General features: G+C 40.8%; 1 protein-coding gene across 1 annotated transcript; it reads right to left on the bottom strand.

The window, feature by feature from the left end:
* Positions 1 to 311: 311 nt before the first annotated feature.
* DNASE1L3 (deoxyribonuclease 1L3) lies at positions 312 to 20,876 on the bottom strand. The gene is made up of 8 exons (XM_089497809.1): positions 20,745 to 20,876; positions 18,478 to 18,566; positions 17,035 to 17,118; positions 12,862 to 12,974; positions 10,006 to 10,118; positions 8,930 to 9,087; positions 3,776 to 3,872; positions 312 to 1,142 (listed from the first exon to the last, which is right to left on the bottom strand). The coding sequence occupies exons 1-8, from the start codon at positions 20,874 to 20,876 to the stop codon at positions 1,032 to 1,034; spliced, it is 897 nt and encodes a 298-aa protein (XP_089353935.1). The 3' UTR covers positions 312 to 1,031.
* Between the last annotated feature and the right edge of the window lie 1,623 nt (positions 20,877 to 22,499).

Below are 22,499 nucleotides of genomic sequence, written 5' to 3'. Positions count from 1 at the left end.
GCAAAAAATGACAAAAATACACCAGAGTCATTAATCATTTTGACTTGAGGGTAACTTTCACTGTCACCTCATATAGAAAGACTCTGTGTATCAAAGAAAAATCAAGCTGTGAGATGAAATCTCCTTTAGCATCACAACACTAATTGTACCTGCACATCTATGATAATCTTTCATGTTTATTTCCCCTTTATCCCAAGACACAGAACTGTAAGGGCAAAGATAAACTGCTTAATATACAAGGAAAAACAACAACAGTTTTTACAAAAAACAAGAGATAAGACAAATTACATATAATATCATATAACACACAAACCAACCTATATAATCATATTCTGAAGTCTTTTCTTTTTTTCTTTTGTTTCTATTTTAACGAAATGTCAATAAAATAATTTTAAATTAAAAAAAAAAGATAAACTGCTTAATGAATTGTTTGAGGGATTTCATAGGTACACCTTAGTTTACTCTGACTGTGGACTTTGTGCTTGATCAAAGTATGTATTTTTCTGTGGCCTGAACCCATTTGTTGACTCAGTACGATGGATTTTATTTTGTGCCCTACCCAAATCAACTACATGTCTCTGACTTCAAAGAGGTGATGCAGCTGTGCATGTTTACAAGATTTATATGAGAATGTTGCAAAAAGAAAGAAAGAAAGAAAGAAAGAAAGGGTGTGTGTGTGTAGCTGTTAGTTCTTAGTTCTTGGTATTTTATTTTATTTATTTTTATTTTTTTGGCTGAAGAAGCTAAATGAACTAACAGAGACCACAAGCAATTCTGAATAAACATCTCCACCAAATAACCCCTGCTGTTGATCTTTTGAAGGCATTCAGGCTGTTTCGTTTATGTCAATGTTAATTTTAGCATCTTTATTTTAGAATACTGGTAGTTTATTTTGAATAACACAAGCATTTCATTTTGCTTTTGGTGACATATCTCATATAGGAAGGAGATGTGCATTTTAAAATGTTAATATGGATATTGCTCTTTTCTTGTATGTTTAAAGATGATGCTTTTTGTAGATTTGTGGCCCATTAAAGTATTTTTTTATTTCTGCGATGTCTCTGATGTTTTGTCCTTCTTGGAGAGGATTTGGTAGTTCTCAGCTGGAACTCTACTGGAAAGTGATCACTCACGGCTAAAGCCTGTGAAATAATGTCACAGAATACATTATGTAATTATGGTAGACAACATGTACTTCAGTCCTTGTTTCAATACAATACACAAGTGTGAGGGGGAAAAATACATACTGTGTTGAACAGTTGCCATTTGCTGTGACATGAAGCCATGCAGAGACCAATCTCCACCAGTCCCTGGTTTCTTCTAACTCAAGGAGAACACAGCCATCATTATAGGAAAGTTCTCTCACAGCTGACCCAAGACATTTTACTGTCTGAGGGCAACAGGCAAGATATCAGCCCACCACTTCACATATAAAAACCAAATGAACTTGCACTCCAACTTTGCTTCAACAATGGAAATGGGACAGTATCCTCCACCACCCCAAGGGTAACCTACTACTGTTCATGTTGTACACAGTTCTGATACTCAACAGATATAAATGAATAGGGGACTCAAGAGAGATATGAGGGAAGTGTTGTCGCTGCTGCCTGGCAGCATCTGCTGCCTAAGGCTGGAACCTATTGGTGATATGCACCAGCATAACCTTCAGCCAGAATATGTATTTTAGTGGATGTGACAGAAGGAGAAACTCACTACCTTTTTGCACAATGCACCCCTTCCCTGGTGCAGTGGCGCTGTATATTCTGCTGCATTATCACTGGATCTTGGCCTAGAACAGCTGCCTGACTGCTTCATCAGAAAGGCTGGTTTTGAGCTGTACAGTTACCTGTTTGCTTTTAAAGGACCCAAACATAGCCCAGGAAGGCTATGGATGCATCTGAATAACATGCACCAACATGGGGCAGTCAATTGTACCTTGCATCTACCACTAAACTACGTGATCTGAACTTCTGTGTGAGCTACACAGGGGAATATATAACAAAAGAGAACCTAAGATTGCACATGATGAACACAATGTATATGTAAGGGATGGAAATAATGTTTTCAAAGATTTGAAAATTGGTAGAAAATCATGTTTTTGAGTGTTGAGAAACCCTGATGAGAAGACTCCTAAATTTATGCATCCATAAGTGTTTTGTATTTGTGATTGATACTTAGTCATGATTTGGACTTCATTGCCATTATTATATCTGTTCCTCCCCCCCCCCCCCCCCATTAACTTTCTAAAGCATCAGCTGCATTGAGAAAAAGACGTCCATTATGCCAGTGATATGAACATAATTGAATTACATTTCTATCAGGTATGAGAGGGATGGACCAGAAAAAAAATATTTAGTGAAGTAGCTGATGTAGGATTCTGGCCAATGCAGAAAATACTGTTTTCTGTGGAATCCTTCCCACATGCAAATTTTGCATAGAATAAATAAATAAAATTGCTGAAATTATTCATTGCTTCCTTCAGTTACATTGTGTGTGTTTGTGTGTGTGTGAGAGAGAGCCCAGTTTCCTCTTGATATGTTGTTTCACTTTAAACTGATGCATCTTGGGCTCATGGCAAACCCCATGACAACACCAACACAGCTGGAGGTGCTAAGTAGCTTGATGCCTTTGCACAATCCCCTGCCATTTTTATACCTCCTCTGACACTGGCTGCTCCTGACAGATGTGTCAGGCACAAAATCTGGCACTGCTGAGTTCCAGGAACTCAGTCTACAGGGCTTTATGGTGTGAGAAGACACTCTGGCACCTTCTTATATCATATAGAACTGTTAAAGTTGTCAATCAGTTATGGTAGTTCAGTGTCTGCTAATCTGGCAGTGTGTCTCACGTTCATCCCTCACCACTGGAAAGTTATTCACTCATATTCTTAAAACATTATCATTTCTTCTCCCTGCTAAAGTTATGGGACTCCAACTGTTTCTACACAACCTGATCCACATAGATACCTAATCTGGGAAGATAGGTGACCATGGACCAGCTAAGGATTGATTGTACCAATTGACACATGGGCCACTGCCCTCCCAACTCAGGCTACTCCCAGCAGTCTACTCCTGCTTGCCTCTACAATCAGTCCATGGGGTTGGATGCTCCCTCTCTGTCAAGGGAATGATAGGTTGGAAGCCTCCTGTAGCAACACAAGACACTGTTTTTTCAGTCCAGTTAGACCTTAAATGTCTATAAAGTGTGGAAGTGGCAAACTACTTCTTGAGTATTCTTTGCCTAAGAAAACCCTATGAAATTCATAAATTCACCATGAGTCGACAGGAAACTTAAATGCAGGCACACATGCAAGTGCACATGCGTGCACACACAAACGGTATTATATTGCAGTGTCACTGCAAGGAAGAGGACAAAGCCAAATTTGGAGAGGCCTGTCTGTTGCTTTTGGCTGCTTCTTCCATTGGCCATTTTGTACTCCCAGTCTTGATAGGCATCTTCTGCCAGTGTGTTGTCCAAAGGCCTATCTTCTTGATACCCATATGGATGGGCTCTGAATCCCAGAAAGAAAATGACATTTTTTTAAAAAGCCCCCAACAACTGTATTCTGGGCTCCTGTTTTTTTCCTGACTTTCCCGGCTTTTCCTGTTCATGTTCTTCACTGGTTGAGGAATCTCGCTCTCTCACACCCTGCACCTGGTCCTACTCCTTAGTTTGCTTTCTCAGTTCAGATGCAGGACAGCTGTGGACTCAATCACTGGCAGATGCACACTCAGATCAGGAAAGAAAAAAGAAATCAAGCCCATGTGTTACAAACCTGTGCTTCAGTCATTGCAAAGGCACTCTGGAAATCAAAGATATTTGCTGAGTTTGGCACGACAGCATTTATGAGCTTATCTCCATGGAGCACAATCCTATAATAATATGTGAAAACAAGACCGCAGTGTATTAGCCATCTGTGCAGTAATAGAAGACGTCTGTTAGTTTCAGAAAGAAAAATCGAGCAATTTAGAGTGGTGGCTTGGGTAAGGAGAAAGATGGAATCACAACCCAAAGCTGACGTTCTGACTAGCAAATTACAGGGCACATAACAATTCCTCTCTCCCCTTCTACACAGGACTAGTCCTACCATTCAGAAAAGTTTAGATGTCATGAAAGGGAAACTGATTGTTAGCTATTTAATTTGAGACAATGGTTGTGATCCTATTAGTGGTCTAAGCAGACATGGGTCTACATTACATCTGCATATTTCTTGTTTTGGTCATTATGGATGTTGGTATTCCCTTTGACTCTCTGCAATGATTAAAGCCCTGTCTTGCACCCATGGTGCAGCCATTGCACCCCCCCCCCCCATAGCTATTCTGTGGCTGGTAGAGAGGAGGTGGGTAGATCAGAGAAGATGCAGAATTATTACATCAGGTGCTGAGACCTCCAGAGGCCTCAGCAGAAGATGAAGTCACCCTGTGTGTGTTCTATGGAAATGCAGCCAAACATCTCTCTGCCTATCCCCACCCCTCACTCTCCACCAGCTGAAGAATGGCTAGTGGAGAGCTGCAGTAGCTGAACAGTGAGTTGGGTGTACAATGTAGCACTGAATGACATAGGCAAACTATTATGCTATGCTATGCTATGCTATGCCATATAAAGGCTCACATCCTTAGCGTATTTTTAGTTAGAGCTTGGAAAGTTACTTTGAGAAGTGTAATTCATTCCCAGTACCAAAAGGACTTTTGGTACTGGCAAAGGCTGCTCCACTTCCTCCAGCTCTACAGCAACCAGGAGGTGCCCAAGCAGAATCCCATGGCTGCTCAATAGTCATTTCAGTTGAGGGTGCTGTCATTTGGCTCCTGTCACCCATCCAGGAAGTAAGTATTATTCAAGGAGGTAATAGATATCTTCTTGCACAACTTTGGAGAAAGTCCTTACTCTGGTGTAAATCCTGGTTGTATAAATCACCAAAATGATTCTGGCTCATGACTACTGAGCATATTCTGTCATCACTGGATTGTTTTATGGCGTCCCTGTTTGGAAGGGAGGGTTGGGTCAGGGTCTCATAGGTCTTGTTGTTTTTATTATTGTGTAGTGTATAAATCATGCTGTTACCTGCCTTGATCCCCAAAATGGAAAGGCGGGATATAAATAAATATTTCATTCATTCATTCATTCATTCATTCATTCATTCATTCAATTAACATTTTTTCCTCTAAAGATCCCTGTGGCTCTGCTGTCTGAAGGATTCTGGGAGTTGTAGTCCCAAATTACTTTCCTAAGACCTGTTTTTTGGTTGACCAAAGATGTGAATCAAAGACCAAAGGGGCTTCCCGTTCATAGTCAGTGTTCCTGAAAACCATACTACAACAGTTAAGTGTTTCCCAATTATCTTGTGATAATTTGGGCCTTGTGGAATAAAAGGAAGGATCTTGTGATGCAGCCAAGACAAACAGAATAATCTCCATGGTTTCGCAATTAAACTCATTAAGAGCTTGATTCTCTTTGTTCATCTTTCTGTGGGAGGTTGAGGAGGATAACAAACTGTCATTTAAGCACCTCACCCATTCACTATTTTCCAGTAGCCATTATTTTATTACTTTCATTTTGAAAGATCGGGGGGGGGGGGGGGGAGTATAAATACATAGTGCAGATTATCCTAGGGACATTATGCTATCACTTAGGATTCATTTACACTGCGGAAATAATGCAGTTTGATACCACTTTTAAGCGCTGTTGCTTCATCCTATGGAAGCCTAGGATTTGTAGTTTTACAAGCTCTTTAGCCTTCTCTGCCAAAGAATGCTGGTGCCCCACAAAACTACAAATCCTAGGATCCTGTAGGATGGACCTCGGCAGTTAAAATGTTGTCAAGCTGCACTATGTCTACAGTGTGTAGATGCATTCTTAGTCTGTATGAAAGCTAGACAGTCTTCAATGAAAAGAAAGCTTATTAGAGTGAATGTGAATTCAAAGTAATTAATACTGTTTTTATCTACTTTAGAAGCCTCCACCCATTCAAAGCTTGGGGCCCTGATGCTCACTATATCCCCCCTTCATAGTCACTAGCTATGTGATGGGGGGTAATGTCAGGGATGATGGGAGTTGTAGCTCTTCACCTCTGGCTCTAACTCACCACCTTGTTATGCAGCAGAGCTGACCAGTTTTGGTCAGTGGTTAATGCTTTTCTTCCAAGCAGCAGAGTTTCAGAGAATAGGCTGAAGACCCTGACAAACTCTCCAAGCCTTCTCACTCTTCTTCCTCAGATGTCTCCAAACTTCTCCAGGATTCTGCTGACACTTGTATCTTCACCCAAGACACCAGACAACTCAGTAGTCTTATATAAAAGATCTACTTTATTCTACTATATATAAATACTATATGCCCTATAAATCACAATCTCTACAATCTCCAAAACTCCAAACTACTCAACTACCCAAAACTACCCACAAAATACATTGGCAAACATAGCAATTATTATAGCCATTGTTAATCACCACCCACTAGTCAGTTTCCACCCAGTGGGTGTGTACATTCATTTTGATTGGTTCACACAGTTCAACCCATACTTAAGAATTTCATCATTTCACCTTGTACACTTCATGAATCTCAGGTGTTTCCAATTGTACATTCTATAATTCTGTCCTTGATATTCAAGTCTTCTAAATTACATTAGCTTTTTCACCTGTGTGGCTTCTTAATTGCTCTTGCTTAGTCATTGTGACTTTCACATACATGTTTTATTTCTACTACTGTATGTCCCATGTTGCATTTTCCTTAACAGGTAATTGGCTAGGAGAAAGTGGAATCACACTTGACATTGCCATTATATAGGTGCGGCAGTAGCAGAGTAGGCTACACACAGGAGGAACTCACCAGTTACGTTATCACACGGGGGAAATTGGAAAGTCAATTCACGTTGTTGTGCAAGAGGTTATCATACATAATTGAAGTCAATGCTAGGTCAATTCGAACCCAATCCAGGGTCAACTGAGAGATGTGTAAATTTGGGGAAAAACCGAATTTACAAATGAATTAATGAGTAATGTGAATTGCCTAAATTACATGAAATAAAGGGTAATGAATGAACAAATAATGTGAAACAAGACAAAAACACGGGAACCTGAAGCAGGCCCTGCCAGAAGTGTAAGAAGGTCATGATCTGATTCTGTCCTCACTGCGCATGTGCAGGGATGCTAAGAACAATAGATATGAATTGTACATCCTTTGGGATCAGACTTTTGCTTCTCAGCTAAATGAAGGTCATACCACTGGAGAGCCATGGAAAGTTTTTGCTACCTGCCTGTCTGTACAGACCTTAGTGCAAAGAACAGTTGGAGGAGAACTTCTACTGTTGCTCATCATTGCAGGACTATGATTAGAATCCTATGATTAGAGTCTGTGATTAGAGATCACTAATCATTCTGGCACTATCTGAGGCACACTGCTGGGAAAGGAAGCTATATTCTGACTCAGGAGGACGCTCATATGAGACAAAGCCCTCACTTGCCAGCTGTGTCAGAAATGAGGTGAAGAGAGGCAATCTTGGCAAGAGTAAAGGAGAGGGCAGAAGGACATGAGTTGGGCAACTGATTCATGTCGATAATTCTGCTCAGGTGATTATTCTGGCAGACTCCATGAAGGTCAAAAGGTTTTCTGTCTGGATATCCCAGGAAGAGCTGGTAAAGGCACTATAGTCCAGGGATGTCTGGTTGTAAAGGCTATTCCTGCATAGTTATATAGCTGTATAGGCTAGTTGGTTAGTTGCCCCTGTTTCTTTTTCTGGTTTTCAGTGAATGGATTGCAGCAGAGGAGGTACTGAAACATGGCTAGTTCAAAGTCTGAGCCTGTTATGGAGTCTAATGGGCCAACTTGCTCCTGTTAAAGAATGCCCAAAACTCCAAGCCTTGTGCCACAAATTGGCAATCCATGCTTTAATAGTGGGCAGTGATATTGTCCAATTGATCATGCAGTGAAAGATCTAGTATACAATAATCACTCAATACAGAATGGGCAACATAGCTTTAGGCCAGGGCTGGAAACCGTAAAGCCATCCAAATGTTGGACTCTGGCTCCCAGCTGCCTTAGTGAGTATGTTGAAGGGTGATGGGCATTGCAAACCAATCTATTGAAGATCATATGAGCTCCACTGTGCCTTAGGTAAACACTAATTTCCCTAACAAACCATTTTCCGTGTTGCTTAAAAAACTGAACAAAAACTAACATTCCAGATAGCAGGCACTGTATAGTACAGAGGCACTAAGGGGTTGGGCACCCCTAAGGAGCGGCCTGCAGCCACCCCTTTTACAGTCAGATTGGGGCCATGGCAACCACACACTGTGGCTTCAATCTGGCCTTTGCAGGGAGCAAAAAGGAGCTGCAAAGAGCGGCTCTTTTTGCACCCTGCAAAGGATGCGATAGCAATGGCGCCACAGCTTTACGGTGCTCCATTATGGCTTTATGATGCTCCTTTGGCACTGCCAGAGGAGCGCTGTGGTCCTTTACGGCTTTACGGCGTTCCTTTGGTGATGCCAGAGGAGCACCATGATGGCATGTGCTATGTGGCGCAGTGCGCAGTGTCATGCTGCTGTGAAGGTGGAGCCAGAGTGTGCGTCATATGAATGTCACGTCCTGACTCCGCCCCCATGGCAGCCTTTCTGCCAGTGTGCACAGCTCCTAAGTGCAACTAAGGACTCTCCTGAGAAGTCAAAATGACTAAAACGAGGCTATTGTACTTTGGGCATGTCATGAGCCAACATGACTCATTGGAAAAAACATTAATGTTGGGAAAAGTGGAAGGCAGTGAGAAAAGAAAGGAACAGCATGATGAGTGACTGGTTCAAGGAAGCCACAACCCTGAGCCAGCAAGACCTGAGTGGGACTGTTGCTGACCTCATTCATAGGGTCCCCACAGTTCAAAGCTAGTTTAATAACAGCAACAACTGTATGCAATACTAATGATTCAGCTCTGCAGCGAGTTTACCTGTCATAAGGGCAATGGGTGCTTGCCTTCACAGTTGTATCAGTTTGATCATCAATCAGCCATTCAAATTCACTGTGATTTCTTAGTCTGATGTTCTTCCATTGCTTCCTTGGAACATAGCCACAGCCAGCATTGAAGTCTCCCATGAAGATGAAATTCTAAACAGTGAGATTGTTAAAGACAATCTTGAAAATGACGGATTGCTGACAGGAGTGCAGAAATGTATGGCAACACCTTACTCTCAATTTTTAAAATTATTGGAGAGACTTAAAGAAGATGAACAAAAGGGGCTGACTGGGTGCCAGAACCATGGCTACTCTTCTCATGGCAGGGTGTGCAGACTTTTCAAACTTGCTCACAAACTGATGGATGATTTCTGCTTTCCAGCCACAATTACCTGTGTAGATTTTTCAGTACCAAGAGAAATCTATGAGGAGCAGCAGAGAACTAAAATATAAGAAAGTGAAGAGGGGTGTGTGTGCGTGTGTGTATATGTGTTGGGGGGGGTGACTGGGAGAGATGAAAGGACTGAACAATCAAGAGCAAAGGTGGGCAAAGTGCAGTCCTGAGCCCATTTGTGAGCCCCCAGTTGTTTTTGTGATCCTTGGCTCCATCAGATTTTCTGGATCACGATCCCCCCCCCCAAAGAGTGAATTGGTGTTTTTTCTTGGGCCCTTTCACACCACACAATCATGGCACTATGATTCAACTTTAACTGCTTTGCTGCATTCTATGGAATCCTTGAGACTGTAGTTTTGTTTGGCACTAGAGCTTCATGGGGAGTATTATCAATGCCTCTCTCTAAATTCAATCTCATTTTCTAAAACTAGAAATGAATATTTGATCCCTTCTAGTTTTTCCTTTTTTTCCTTTCCTTTCAGCATTTTTAGCAAACCATGCCATCCCAACCATCCTGTGGCAGAAAAATCACCTTCCCACCTGCTGCAGATGCAAACCCCTGAATTAGTCTGAAGTGGTATTGTAACACCCAGGACAGGAACCTTACATGCTCTGATCAGAGTCAACCTCAAGATTACATTCAGTAGTGAAAATATACTAGAGTGAAAAGGACTAACCTTAGACTTCCAGTGTCGTTTTACATCCAGGTAGACATCATAAAGCGAATCAATTTCCTGCACAGCCTTTTCAGGTGTTGTGTGTAGTGGGATGATTACAAATTCCTGAGCCACTTAAGAAATAAACATATTGTTTGAAGATTATTGGCATTTTTATTATCTCCCTATCAAGATCTTAGAAACTGACACATGTAATAAAGCAGATTCACTAATTTCTCCCAGTTTCCCTGTCTTGTTGCAACTCACCAAGCCCCTTCATGAGGGTCTTTTGAGTCACGGGAGTGGCTGGTCAGGGCTGGAGGAGCCAGGAAAAGTCAGTTGCATGAATACAGTGGGACCAATGTATTCACTGGGGTTTGGTTTCAGGACCCCCCAAAGATACTAAAATCTGTGGAGGCTTAAGTCCCATTATATAGTAAATGACACAGTAAAATGGTATCCCTTATATCAAATGGAAAAATCAAGGTTAGCTTTTCATTTTTGGGGGGAGGGGGGATATTTTCAACCATCCGAATCATGGATAGTTGAATTCATGGATGCAGAATCTATGGATACAGATGGCCAACTGTACTGCTTTGATTCCACCATTAGGTATTGTGGATATTTGAGTGTTTTGTCATGCAGACATGTGATGCCTGAATTTTTCCAAGCATTTTAGACTAGAATATTTCAGAGACAGAAAAATGGTATTAATTTCTTTTTCAGTACCTTAATACCTTGAAAAGTCTCCTCTGTGTGTATGTTAACACTATATTTTGGTGACTACAGCCATTTAATTACTAGGACAACAGTGATCCTAACAACACATTTTGGCTTTGTGACCGTTAGGGTCAGTTCTCGCGTCACATGCATCTACATGTAGATTTAAACTCCCAAAACGCAATTATGTTCTGTATTTTTTTAAAGAAATGTATTCCATCTATATGCCATACTTCCTTCATTTTAGTGTTGTTGTTGTGCTCCTTGAAGTCATTTCCAATTTATGGCAACCCTAAGGCAAAATTATCACTGGGTTTTCTGATTTATAGATAATTCCTAGGTGGACACCGAGCTGGGGTCAAGACCTCATTTAGCTTCTCCAGTAGAACTAACTGCACCAGCATATTTTATTCATCCCAATATGCATGTTGGAAAGACTAGATACAAATCTAGTGGCCACCAGCTGTGCCTGTAACAAACCAACCAGTGAACATTTGGTACACAGCAAAATGGCTTTACATACCAAATGCTGTGAGTCTGCCTATTGGGATCTTGCACAGTGCTGCTCTTCTTCCTTCTTTCTATCCAGCCATGCAGAGCAGGCTCAGATCATGCCTGATACCACTCTTTCAGTCCCCTGTAGAGCTGAGAGTAGGAATAGCAGGTACCAACCACACTTGCCACAGACATATCCCTGTCTGAAGCCATTTTGTTGCATGCCAACTGTTGTGAGATTGGCCAATTGCCAGTGTGACTGGCACCCACTCTCAGCAAGTCAAGCCAGAATGGGATTAGGCTTCAAATATGGCATGTCTTCTGCAAAACAAGACACATGGGAATCTTACCTCTTGCATGTGTTCTAGGCTGCCCTGAGATCTTGCAGGAGCCTGGAACTTTCTCGAGATATACCCTTCTCACAAGATTTGAGGTGGGCTCCATATAGGCCTACCACACATGTAGAAGCCTGTCTTGAACTTGCTGGGTAGCAGAGAAGGTTGTTCTGTACTGAAGTCTAAAATCTGGCAACCTTACATGACACATACCTGTTTGTTCAATGGCACCATGTGAGGAACTTCACTTTTACAACCTTAAACTGAGTGAATGTTCTGCATGGGGCGGGGAGAGGTCCAGTTGCTTCCATAGAAGCATATACATAAGACTCCTACTGGATTCTAACCAAGGAATTCTAAAGAGGAATTCACAGTATCCATCTTTGAAGCCTAAAAAATTCTTAACAGACTGCATTATGAAGTGCTCAGACTATCTAACTTGTCTTATTGAAGTGCCTAAGTCCATTTCAACTAAATGTTTCAGTTTGTAATATGTTTTGGAGGCTCTTTCATGCCACGCATTTATAACACCATGATTCCACTTGACTCGCCATGGCTGCATCCTCTGGACTCCTGGGATTTTTAGTTTTGTCAGAGGAAACAGAAGAGCTTCTTGGCTGAGAATTCTAAATCCCCCACCATAAACTACAAATCATACACCATAAACTACAAATCCTTACAGTGGAAACATGACACTTAAAATGGAATGACAGAGTTAGAACTGTGTAGATCATTCCCATGGCTCCATGGAAGACTAAATCAGGGTGGATTAATTATCATGTTAAATAAACTACAGAGTATGGGATCCAAATGTCCTCTGGGGCCAATAGAGTGCCCTGAAGGCTGAACATTTAGCTCTACTGCTGCTGAATCCAAACAGGTCTGTCCCTGTAAACTACCTGGATGACAGATCACCTGTGAAACTATACATTAAACCATTGTAAAGTTGTTAGAGTAAATTGATGTTCAAGTGAAACAGATAAACATGAAGCTTACCCAGTCCTCCTTTTAATCTGTATCCGTGTTTGGTTCTCCAGTTATGTATATGAGCAAGGGAATATATTGAATGCTTACCAGCAGCAAAGCAAGTGGGATATAGTGATTAGAATGGTGGTCACCCTAAGACTCAGAAATCTGGATTTGGATTTACCACCCACCGATTCACTGTCTCTGAGCCTGACCTCCCTTGTGGGGTTACTATGAAATGGGAAGAAGGACCATGAACATTGTAATAGGTTCTCTAAGGAAAGCTGGAGTATAACAGTGGCATGTGCGCGCGCGCACACACACACACACAAATACATACATTCATACATACATAACTAACCAGTGCCTGGAGAAGTGAACCAAACAACAAAAGGCTCCCTGGAAAGTGCATCTTCATTGCCAGGTTGCACATCTGGGTACTGATAGCTTTTTTTCACAGATACCTTTTTTGGTCTGCAATATAATTTAACATATAGAATATCGGTTATCTCCAGTATGGATTGTTTAGTCCCGTTCATTTATGAATATAATGTACTGAGGGGTTTTTTTTCTGCTCAGAAAAAAAAATCTAAGGTTGCTAGCAGACAAAACTACAGTTAAAATCCACAATTAAAACACAGCAAGGACAAGGACCCCAAACGGGTTTATTATTTAGTCTGACATTCTGGATGCATAATAGAGATTTTGCTAATGACCTAAAGCTCCAGACAACCTCAAGCATGCTGTGTCAATGCAGTGAAAATCCATTCCAGCAATAACCTGGATCTGAAGCAGAAAACCAACATAGCCTCTTCTTTATATGTTCAGAGTTATGTTTAAAAAACAGCAACAGATTCCACACTCCCAGGAGACTGATATGTATGAGAAATGCTAGAAAGCGTAGTGCTTTGGCAAATGAAGACAGTGTGATACAGTGGTATAATGTAACAAAATGTGACACTAATACATAATCTGCAAGATGTGGAAGTTGGTTTGCTGTTGGAAGAGAGTTTTTCTTTCCCATTTTTCACAGAAGAAGAAAAAAGGTCAAATGAGTAATGCTAGCCTTTTCATTTAAACAACATCTAGCAAAGCTAACCTGGGCATATAACGAATAGGTACAGTGGTCCTTCCACATTTGCTAGGGTTAGGGGTGCAGGAGCCCCATGGAAGTGAGGAAAAAAAAGCAAATTAACCCTATTGTAAGTTCTTTTTTTGGGGGGAGGGCAAGATTTATTGAGAAGAGGTTTGAGGTCTTCTTGGTAGCTTGAAAGAGTGTGACTTGCCCAAAGCACCCAGCAGGGCTTTCATGTCTGAGCAGTACGTTAAAACAGTATAAAACATTAAAAATATAAAGTTGGCTTTTGGAATATTTGCATATACATAATGATATACCTCAGAGATGGGAAGGAAGTCTAAACATGATATTCATATATGGTTTTTATAAACCTTACACATAGCCTTACACATAGCCTGAAGTTAACTTTATACACAATATTTTAAGCCAAGTTTTGTGCATTGAGTCAACAGAATGCGAAGGTGTTACTATCTCAGCCACACATGAAGACAATTTTGAATGCTGGAGTATTTCAGATTTGGAATTCTGGATACTGGAATTCTGGACCCTACCACCTTCAGTAGTCAGAGAGAATGCAGGGGAGCCAACTCTTGTTCCCTTCTTTATTCTCTGAGAATGCCTTCCTCACTTGTGCTTGTACTGTTTGTCTCTGATTCCTCTCCATTCTGCAGTCACTTGGCACGGCTGCACCCCATGTAACTGCTATTTATCTTTAAACATGTGAAGTTGAGACCACAAATCTCACTCCTCACTCCCACTCCACCAAGCCCTCCTGCTGCATGGAAGCCCAAAAAGGGTTTGTCAACTGGTGGCCTCCATGCCAATGAGCCAATTAATCCACACTGAGGTTTACTCCAAACTTTAAAAGAACATCCCAATTAGGTTCAGCACTTGGACAGCTCCTTTAAAGTTAATACTATAATCTAGAGCAGATTCACTGTGGTACTGACAAGGAAGCCACCAGGTACCAGGTTGTTAGTTGGGTCTCAATTCACCAATTACCGTAAGGTGAGTCACAGCACTGCAGCTTCTGAGACTAAATCTGGATATATAGCTTAAAATGTAATCATAATTTAAAATTGTATAAATAAATAAATACATAAAGAAATATAAATTTATATAAAGGCTTGATTCCCACTTCCTTTTAAATCGGATCGTGAATCAGTTCAAACTGATTCAAACGACCCTGGTTCCCACTTAATCTGAATCGCTGGAGTGATTCCGAAAGGGTGGTCATGCTCTAGGCCCATTTAACCCGTGTCAAAAAGACGCTGATTTTTTGCTGCATCTTTTTCGATAAAGCGATTCTGCACAAATGGGAACCACTGAGAATTCGAATCTGGGTTTGGATCCTACTCACCTGGCTTGCTGGCTTGCTCTGCGCCCCCACTGCTGTACTGGTGGTGGTAGGGGCTGCTGGCGTAGCTGATACAATTGGCATAGGCCTTGCTCAGATATCCTGGGGTGTCCGCCCTGCCCTGGTAGACCTAGTACTGGCAGCGTAAGGGGCTGAGGAGGGCAAGCAGTAGCCCCCCCTCAGCCCCTAACCGGCGTCAGTGGCGAAGGACTTGGGCAGAGTGGGTGACTCTTGGGGTGGGTGGCCTTTCATGGTGGTGCTGGGCAAAAGTTGCCGGCATGGATGGCAGGCACCCTTTGATCAAAGACCCCCGTCAAGGCTGAGGAAGAGAGGCAGGCAGAGACAGGGAGACTGGTCCTCTAGGCAACCATGGCAGGATGGAGGGAAGGAAGGAGGGAGGGAAGGAAGGAGGGAGGGAAGGAAGGAGGAGGGAAGGAGGAGGTGGTGGCAAAGGCTGGGAGCTCTTTGGCTCTGAGAGACTGCTGGCAGGGAAGGGAGAGGCCTGTGGAAGAGGACTTCAATCGGCGCAAATATAGTGTGAACCATGCTCTGCTACTGAACTGAATCTTCGATTTGGATTGGAAACTGAATTATCTGGTAACCGAATTAAGTGGGAATGAGGCCAAAGTATATATTGTATTATATTGTATGATATTGTTTGTGACACATGAGGGTCCGAAGAGTATTGCTCCTCTTTTGACTCTTTGAAAAAAGAGAAATTGCAAATAAATAAAGTATATTTGCAAGGTGTAACTGTGGTTGGATTCCAAGTAATTGTTTGAACTGTCAATTGCCATAAAAGGTTGCAGTAGGCCTTTGCATACAGGTTCCGGTGGAAAGGGGGAAGGAGGGTGTCATTTCTCTCATGTCCTGTTTGTGAGTTAACCATGGATTAGGTGGATCCAAATGGACCCACCTAATCCATGGATCTGTATGGATCTGGTGGGTCAGTGTATGTTCATGCTAATCAAGATAAGCCTTTGGTCTGAGGCAACACAGCTTTTTGAATGCTTTTTTTTTTTTTCATCCTTAACTGGTAAAGATAGACATTTGTTAGCACTGCAAGGTGGTGTTCTTCATTTTCAAGCATGTCAATGCCTTAATGGCTTTTCTTCAGAAACTTTTACCAAATAACTCTTTTGAAGGAAGCTTTCTGTTGAAAACAGCCTCTACTTAGCTTTGCAATTCCTTGAACCATTGTATGGTTGTATACACTCTGGGAAAAAGTACAGCTAGGCAAGGTGTTTTGTTATTTGAAATGAATGCTTTAAGAAACTCACTCATCCATTCTTTAGCATAGTTTTTGTGCAACAGCTATATTATCCTTGCATATGAAAAAGCTTTTAAGAATTGTTTGCAATGGACTTTTGAAAGTGTGTTGTCATGCTGATGTTTATCTGTAGTTTGAAATGGATTTTTAATGGTTTTAATTATATTGATCATTTAATTCCATTTTAAAATAACATTTTTCTATTTTTACTCATGTTTTTGTATGCATATTAATCTGTACTTATTTTAATATTTTGTAGGCTGCCTTGAAACCCAGCATTGGGATAAAGGTGGCACTTAATAAAATAAATATATAAAAATAGATTGCTGTTCTAAATACTTAGTTGGCTATAAGTGCCATTGAAATCAGTGGAAGCTACATACAGAACATCTGAGTGAACTTGTATAGGATTAATTGCTTGTCTGATATCAGCCTTTGTAAAACAGTGCAAAAGTTAATTTTGTACGACGAAGCCTACTATTTCAAGATGTGGTTCATGTTATACAAACTGTTTCACAGTTCACAAGATGTTCAAGAAGTCTAGGCTTCTAAGCCAAACCTTATTATCTGACAAATCAGTTGGTTGCCTCTGATCAGTATTTTATGTCTGTGTTACACACACACACACACACACACACACACACACACACACACACACACACACAAATATTCTTATTTATACAGCATCTTCAAAGGGTGTACAAAGATTCTTATGCATATAATAGGGCCTTGTCTACAAGGAATGAAAAATGTAAAAATAGGCCATGCCAAGCTACATTTTCTAAACACCCCCCTCTCTCTCACACACACAACAAAGGAATTTACTTACATGTAGAAAAAAGCATATTGTTCCTTATAGCTCTTTCTCCCTAGTCTTCTGCTGGCCATGTAACTGTACTGTTCTTGTGAACGTCTGAGGTGAAAAATGAAACTGATTTCAGTCTTTACATCTACTTTGTGTTTCCCTCTATCTCTGTCTCATATATCTTTATCTATACCTAAGAGTGAGATAAAATAGAACAGTATTCAGTGCCTCTGGTCCTATCATCTGAAGGAATGGTTCAGTGGTTAGTTACTGGAGGCGCAGGGTGTATAATCCCAGCTCTAGGCAACCTGGCACGCACTTGATGTTTTAGACTACAACCTGTGACAACCCCATTCTCCTGTTATTTTTAATCTCATTCTGTTCTTTATTATGTACAACAACCCTGCAAAGTGATTGAGTAACACAATTGCCTATTTGGCTTAGTGTCCAGACAACAACTAATCAATACAAAGAGTCAGTGGGCAAGCTGAAGTTGTGGCTGGGACCTCGTAAACTGAGGGAGGGTCAGAAACCTTCTCACTGAGAAGTTTTTACAAACTAGAACCCCAGTGAAAAGCAGAATGGCCACCTGTCAATGTTTTGTCCTGCAAGCCCATGGAAGATGAGAGAAGGGGAATGGTTGAGGCTTGATGGATGTCAAGATTCCAGGAAGATTGGAGCTGCAGAACTGGGACCAGAGGTGCATGCCAACATGGGTAGGAGTTGGACTGTGCAGCTAAGACATTTCTGAAGGACAATGTCATTTTTGGAGGCAGAATTTTTATTTGGGGATAGTGGCTTCATTTTGCTTCTTTCCCTCAGCTACAGCTGTGAGAGGATTTCTTCTTTCCTCTTTGTTTAAGTCTCTTGCTGGTGTCTCTCCAGGACTTACTTCACTTTGAACTTTATCTCATGAGCCACTTTGGAATAGTGAGAGGGATGGTGACAAAGGGACAGGGAGAGAGGAGGAGATTGTGACACTGTGTGACTGCCAATTTTGCAACTGCTGTGGCAACAACATTTCTCACTTGAGGAGTTCTGGGACTGCCATGCAATTGGAAGCTATTGACAAGTTTCCCCTGTCAATGGAAAAGGACGCCCTTACTACACTTGGCTGACACAGTAGCAATGGGTTGGAGGTAACGTTGTGTGACAAGTATTACCAAAGGCACTATTAATAAAATAGTAAGAATTGCATTTAAAAGTCATGTGTAGTAATCTCTTTTATCAATTAGCTACTTTTGTCTCTCAAGGAACGGAAAAGAAGGGAGGGACAGAGTGGCTAGCCAGATTTCCTTTCCACTCTTCCTAGATCTGACATGTCCCAAAAAGGAGGGAATGTGCTTGGGGCAACTGGTGGAGTATTAAGCAAATGGAGTGCCAACTATGAGATGTACATCAATACCAGTGGTATTTGGTCTGTGTCTGACACCGCAGGTTTAAATATATTTAAATTCTGCACCTTACCCATTCAGTTTCTCCAACAGAGAAGGACATATTCTGTTCCTGTTGTCTTTTATTTCCATCAGTAGCATGATGTCACAGCGAGATATAATCTACAGGAGTAAACAAACAGTGTCTGCAGAGACCTTGCATGAGATAAACTTGAAAGGTTAGGAGGCATGAGAAGAGTAAAGTCTAATGACATGAATAGGATTTGCTTGTCTCAGAACCTTTAGATCCATGAAAAATTATAGGCTTTAAAATTCTGGTCTTTCAGTGGTGCTTGTACAGGAGATGGTAAACAGACACAATCTGCCTCCTGCCTGTGAAACTTAATTCTATGGGTACAATGAACTTTTTAAAAGGGGGAACTCGTTACTTAAGGTCCAGGTCACAATAATACAGATTTATATTACCCATTTTAAACATACTTGTGTGACTGAATTCTAATGAGGAATCACAGGTAAGTCTGGTTACCATTACAGGCATTCCTTGGTTAATGCAGCTGGCATGTTTCCGAGCGTTACTTCTTTAATAGACAATTTGTTACCAGAGGCAGACATAACATGGAAAGAATATAGGGATAGATTTTTATGCCACAAGAAGAAGAGCAGGCAAACATATTTCAGTGAGTGTTTTGTCCAAAATTAATAATATGCACATATAAAATGAAACAAAAAGATCATGTAAGCCTTATGCAGTAAAGCAAAAACATGGTGAATCTTCTAGAGAGCATTTGAAAGTTTTTTTCAAAATGCATCCAGGGATTACTTTTTCTTGCACCAACTTCTACTTTTGTTGCGATTTTGGTGGCTACACTTACGGATCTATGTTTTTTTTAACAAGCTGGAGGTGGCTGGAGAAGCAGGCTTATCTGCTTTCACCTTTTCTCTTTGTTTTGCTGTTCACAAAACAATTATGCTCCCCTATTACATTCAGTGGGGGATTCTGGAGGGAACTGCTGTTTGGCTTGCCTATTATAGGCAGGCATGCACAGTTAAGGTAATATATGTTAGACCAGAATCCTGCTCTTTGCCAGCTCAGACTTGTTTATTGCACTGCTTACTGCTGCTGTGAACTAACATTACATGTGTTTGTTTCTCTCTTCCTGATTTACCTTCTCTCCATGTCAATGCTGTTTAAAAGTCCAGCTGAAGAAAGGATGAGGAGGATAAGGGGTGAGTGGCAGCCAGGCATAAAATGTGTTTCGTAAAAAGAATTTTCACTGTCAGAATCTTTGTTTCCTGAAGTATGCCTGTATAACCTTTTTATTTTTAAAGAAACCATGGCTGGGGGTTGTATTTTTGTAGTCCAAACTCTGCCCAGTTCATTCTGCAACCTAGATTGCATGGTGCTTCTTTGAACATATGAAGGTATACTTTCTTTAGCTTCTTGTTGGATCAATGTGGCATTCAGTACCTGTATATTTCTTCTTGAGGCTATAGCTAGCTGTGGCAGAAGATCCTTAGAAACTTTCAAATGTTGTCTTGAATTTAGCAGTCACATACTGCATGTTGAATAGTTAGATAAATCCATGCAGTCCATTGAGTCAAATGAATCTTTTTGCCCATCATTTAAATAGAAAGAAACACACTATAGCAACAAGACTGCAAGCCAATATATGGAAATAACCATGTCACAGAAAAGCTGCCCATTCCCTTCTTTTGTCATTGTCAAATAGAAAGATGTGAAAAACATGATTTTCTGAGAAATGAAAGATTCTGAACACTGGTTACACCTACACATTTGCTTTTATTACTTAAAAGCATTAAATGGCTTCAAATGAGTTCAGTGCAGTATGAAGATTATGTACTATTCTTGCTTATGCGCATCAGAGGATCAGGCTTTTGAATGGTATCACAAGCTTAAATCACTTGTTTCCTTGCAGCACATTTTATTATACAATCTCTTTTGTCTGCATAAGGCCAACTTTCTGTTAGGATGATAATTTCTCCCCAATGGGACCAGGTACATCATTGTGGTAATTAAACCAAATCAAGAATGCCAGTAACAAAACAATATCTGATGAGACTATTGATGAGAAGAGAACAATTTCTCTTCCACATCCAGCTTCATTTCTTCTAGACATAATGTGTAAATTAATCTTACCAAATACAGGTCTGCAAATAGATTTTTGCACCATTAGAAACACACCAGATTTATTAGTGCTCAGCAGTTTACTAACCTGGAATTCCATTGTGTAAAGATAATATATTCTGAAAGATGAGTTACATAAAAAGGTCCAGTATTCATCCAACTATTTCTGTAATTCCAGAGGGTGAATAACATACCTCTACAATGACGTCCAAGATTTCTGGTCTTGTTCTCTTAGCTTCTCCAAATGACCTCACATTGAAAGAGCAGATTCTTAAGCTCAAAGCTGCATGGGAAGCAAGGAGCAGAAACAGAGAGATGCACAACATCTTTCAAAGTCGGCCAAAAGAAAATGCTGTGAGATTTGTCTCTCTCACTCAACACTCACTCTACAGAATAAACCAATGGAATTTAACTGTTATATGTTTCACAGCCACTATGCAAATTATGAGGCATATTACAGGCTTCCTCTCCAGTCCATTGATTTCCCTATTTTCAGATTAATATCTGTTGCTGAGGAACTTGTTATTCTGCCTTGGGGATTACCTGAAATTGGAGCCAACTTCCCCAACTGAGTTGGGTCAGTTGGAGCCTCAGGAGAGTATATAATCTGAAGTGTGTATGACAGCAAAAATTGCAGTCTGTCCCAGTCATATATAAATGGAAAGGCCCTAATTTATGAAGCAATGAGAGCATACAAAGTGAAACTGAAAGCTCCCCATGCTTATCACTCCAGAAATTATCATGGCCTCTCTCCTGTCACTTTTCTTCCATCCTGATCCACTCCTGATAGTGGCAGTCTGAGCAGTAAGAAGTGGGGGAGAAACCATGATGAAGTAAGCCATGAATGTAACTATCCATTAGTTCATCTGTCTCAGAACTGGCTATACTTGGTGGCAGTGGTTCTTATGAGCCTCAGAAGACTTTCCCCCCATTTCCTGTAAATCACAATTCTTGTAATTGGAAAGGGTGAGGACTGAATCTGGGAGCTTTTATACGTATAGTGTGTGTTCTACTACTGAACTATAACCACCCAAAGACCCCTGGACACAAATGCAGACAGATCTTGGATGGGAACTCCACAAATTCTTCACACATGCTGGCTGGAGAATTAGAGGAGTTGTCATACAACTCCCTCAATCTTTCCTGACTGAGCTCTACATACAACCTCATTCATCTCTCTCATGCCTTTGATTTAGTAACTGAAAGAATCAATGGGTACTTCTCAGGTTGAGGAAGCAGATTTGCTTGTTGTCCACAATATCCATATAAAACACAAAATGGAGAAGTATACAAAAGCAGAAGTTGAAAGCAATGAAGGTTAACCAGATGACTTCCTGATTTTACTGTCTCTTCCTGATAAAGCTGGCCTTTCCTCACATCACTCTGAGGGATTTTGCACATGTTTCACACTAAGGAACTCATTATCTTACTATTCTGGTAGGTTAAGATGAGAAAACAGCCAGCTCTGATCCACTCAGTTCTACTACAGCTAATCAGGGAAACCATGTCCAGGCTCAGTACTATGACCCTACCTTTTACTGAACCAGAAATTCCTCTGCTGAAGAGAAAGAAAGAAAAGAAAAGAAAAGACATAAGATAAACTGTTTACGATATTACAACCACACATGAGAAATACATGTAGCCTGTGGCTTGAACCTTGTCCTACTTATCCACTTTGAAGTGAGACCTCTCTATGCATCATGAACGAGCCTGATGGGATATACAATTACTTCTATATAGATGCTGGTGATGTAGGGGGCCTACTCTGTAGAAAACTATACATCTACATGAAGATCACCAGGATCAACATTAGGCAAAATGAGACAGTTACCCTAGTGAATGTACTTTTTTCTGTCTTCTATGAGGCCAGACATAAATGAATATTGCAAATGAAATCACAACTTAATTAAAAAAATACTTGTTTGAAAAAATCCACAATATAATGAATT

The sequence above is a fragment of the Sceloporus occidentalis genome, unplaced genomic scaffold, assembly GCF_023333645.1.
Source record: "Sceloporus occidentalis isolate IW3139 unplaced genomic scaffold, rSceOcc1.0.p SCAF_1, whole genome shotgun sequence".
In the NCBI taxonomy this organism is placed as follows: domain Eukaryota; kingdom Metazoa; phylum Chordata; class Lepidosauria; order Squamata; family Phrynosomatidae; genus Sceloporus; species Sceloporus occidentalis.
Note: the sequence above shows the minus strand (reverse complement) of the source record. Positions and strands in the feature narration are given on the sequence as shown.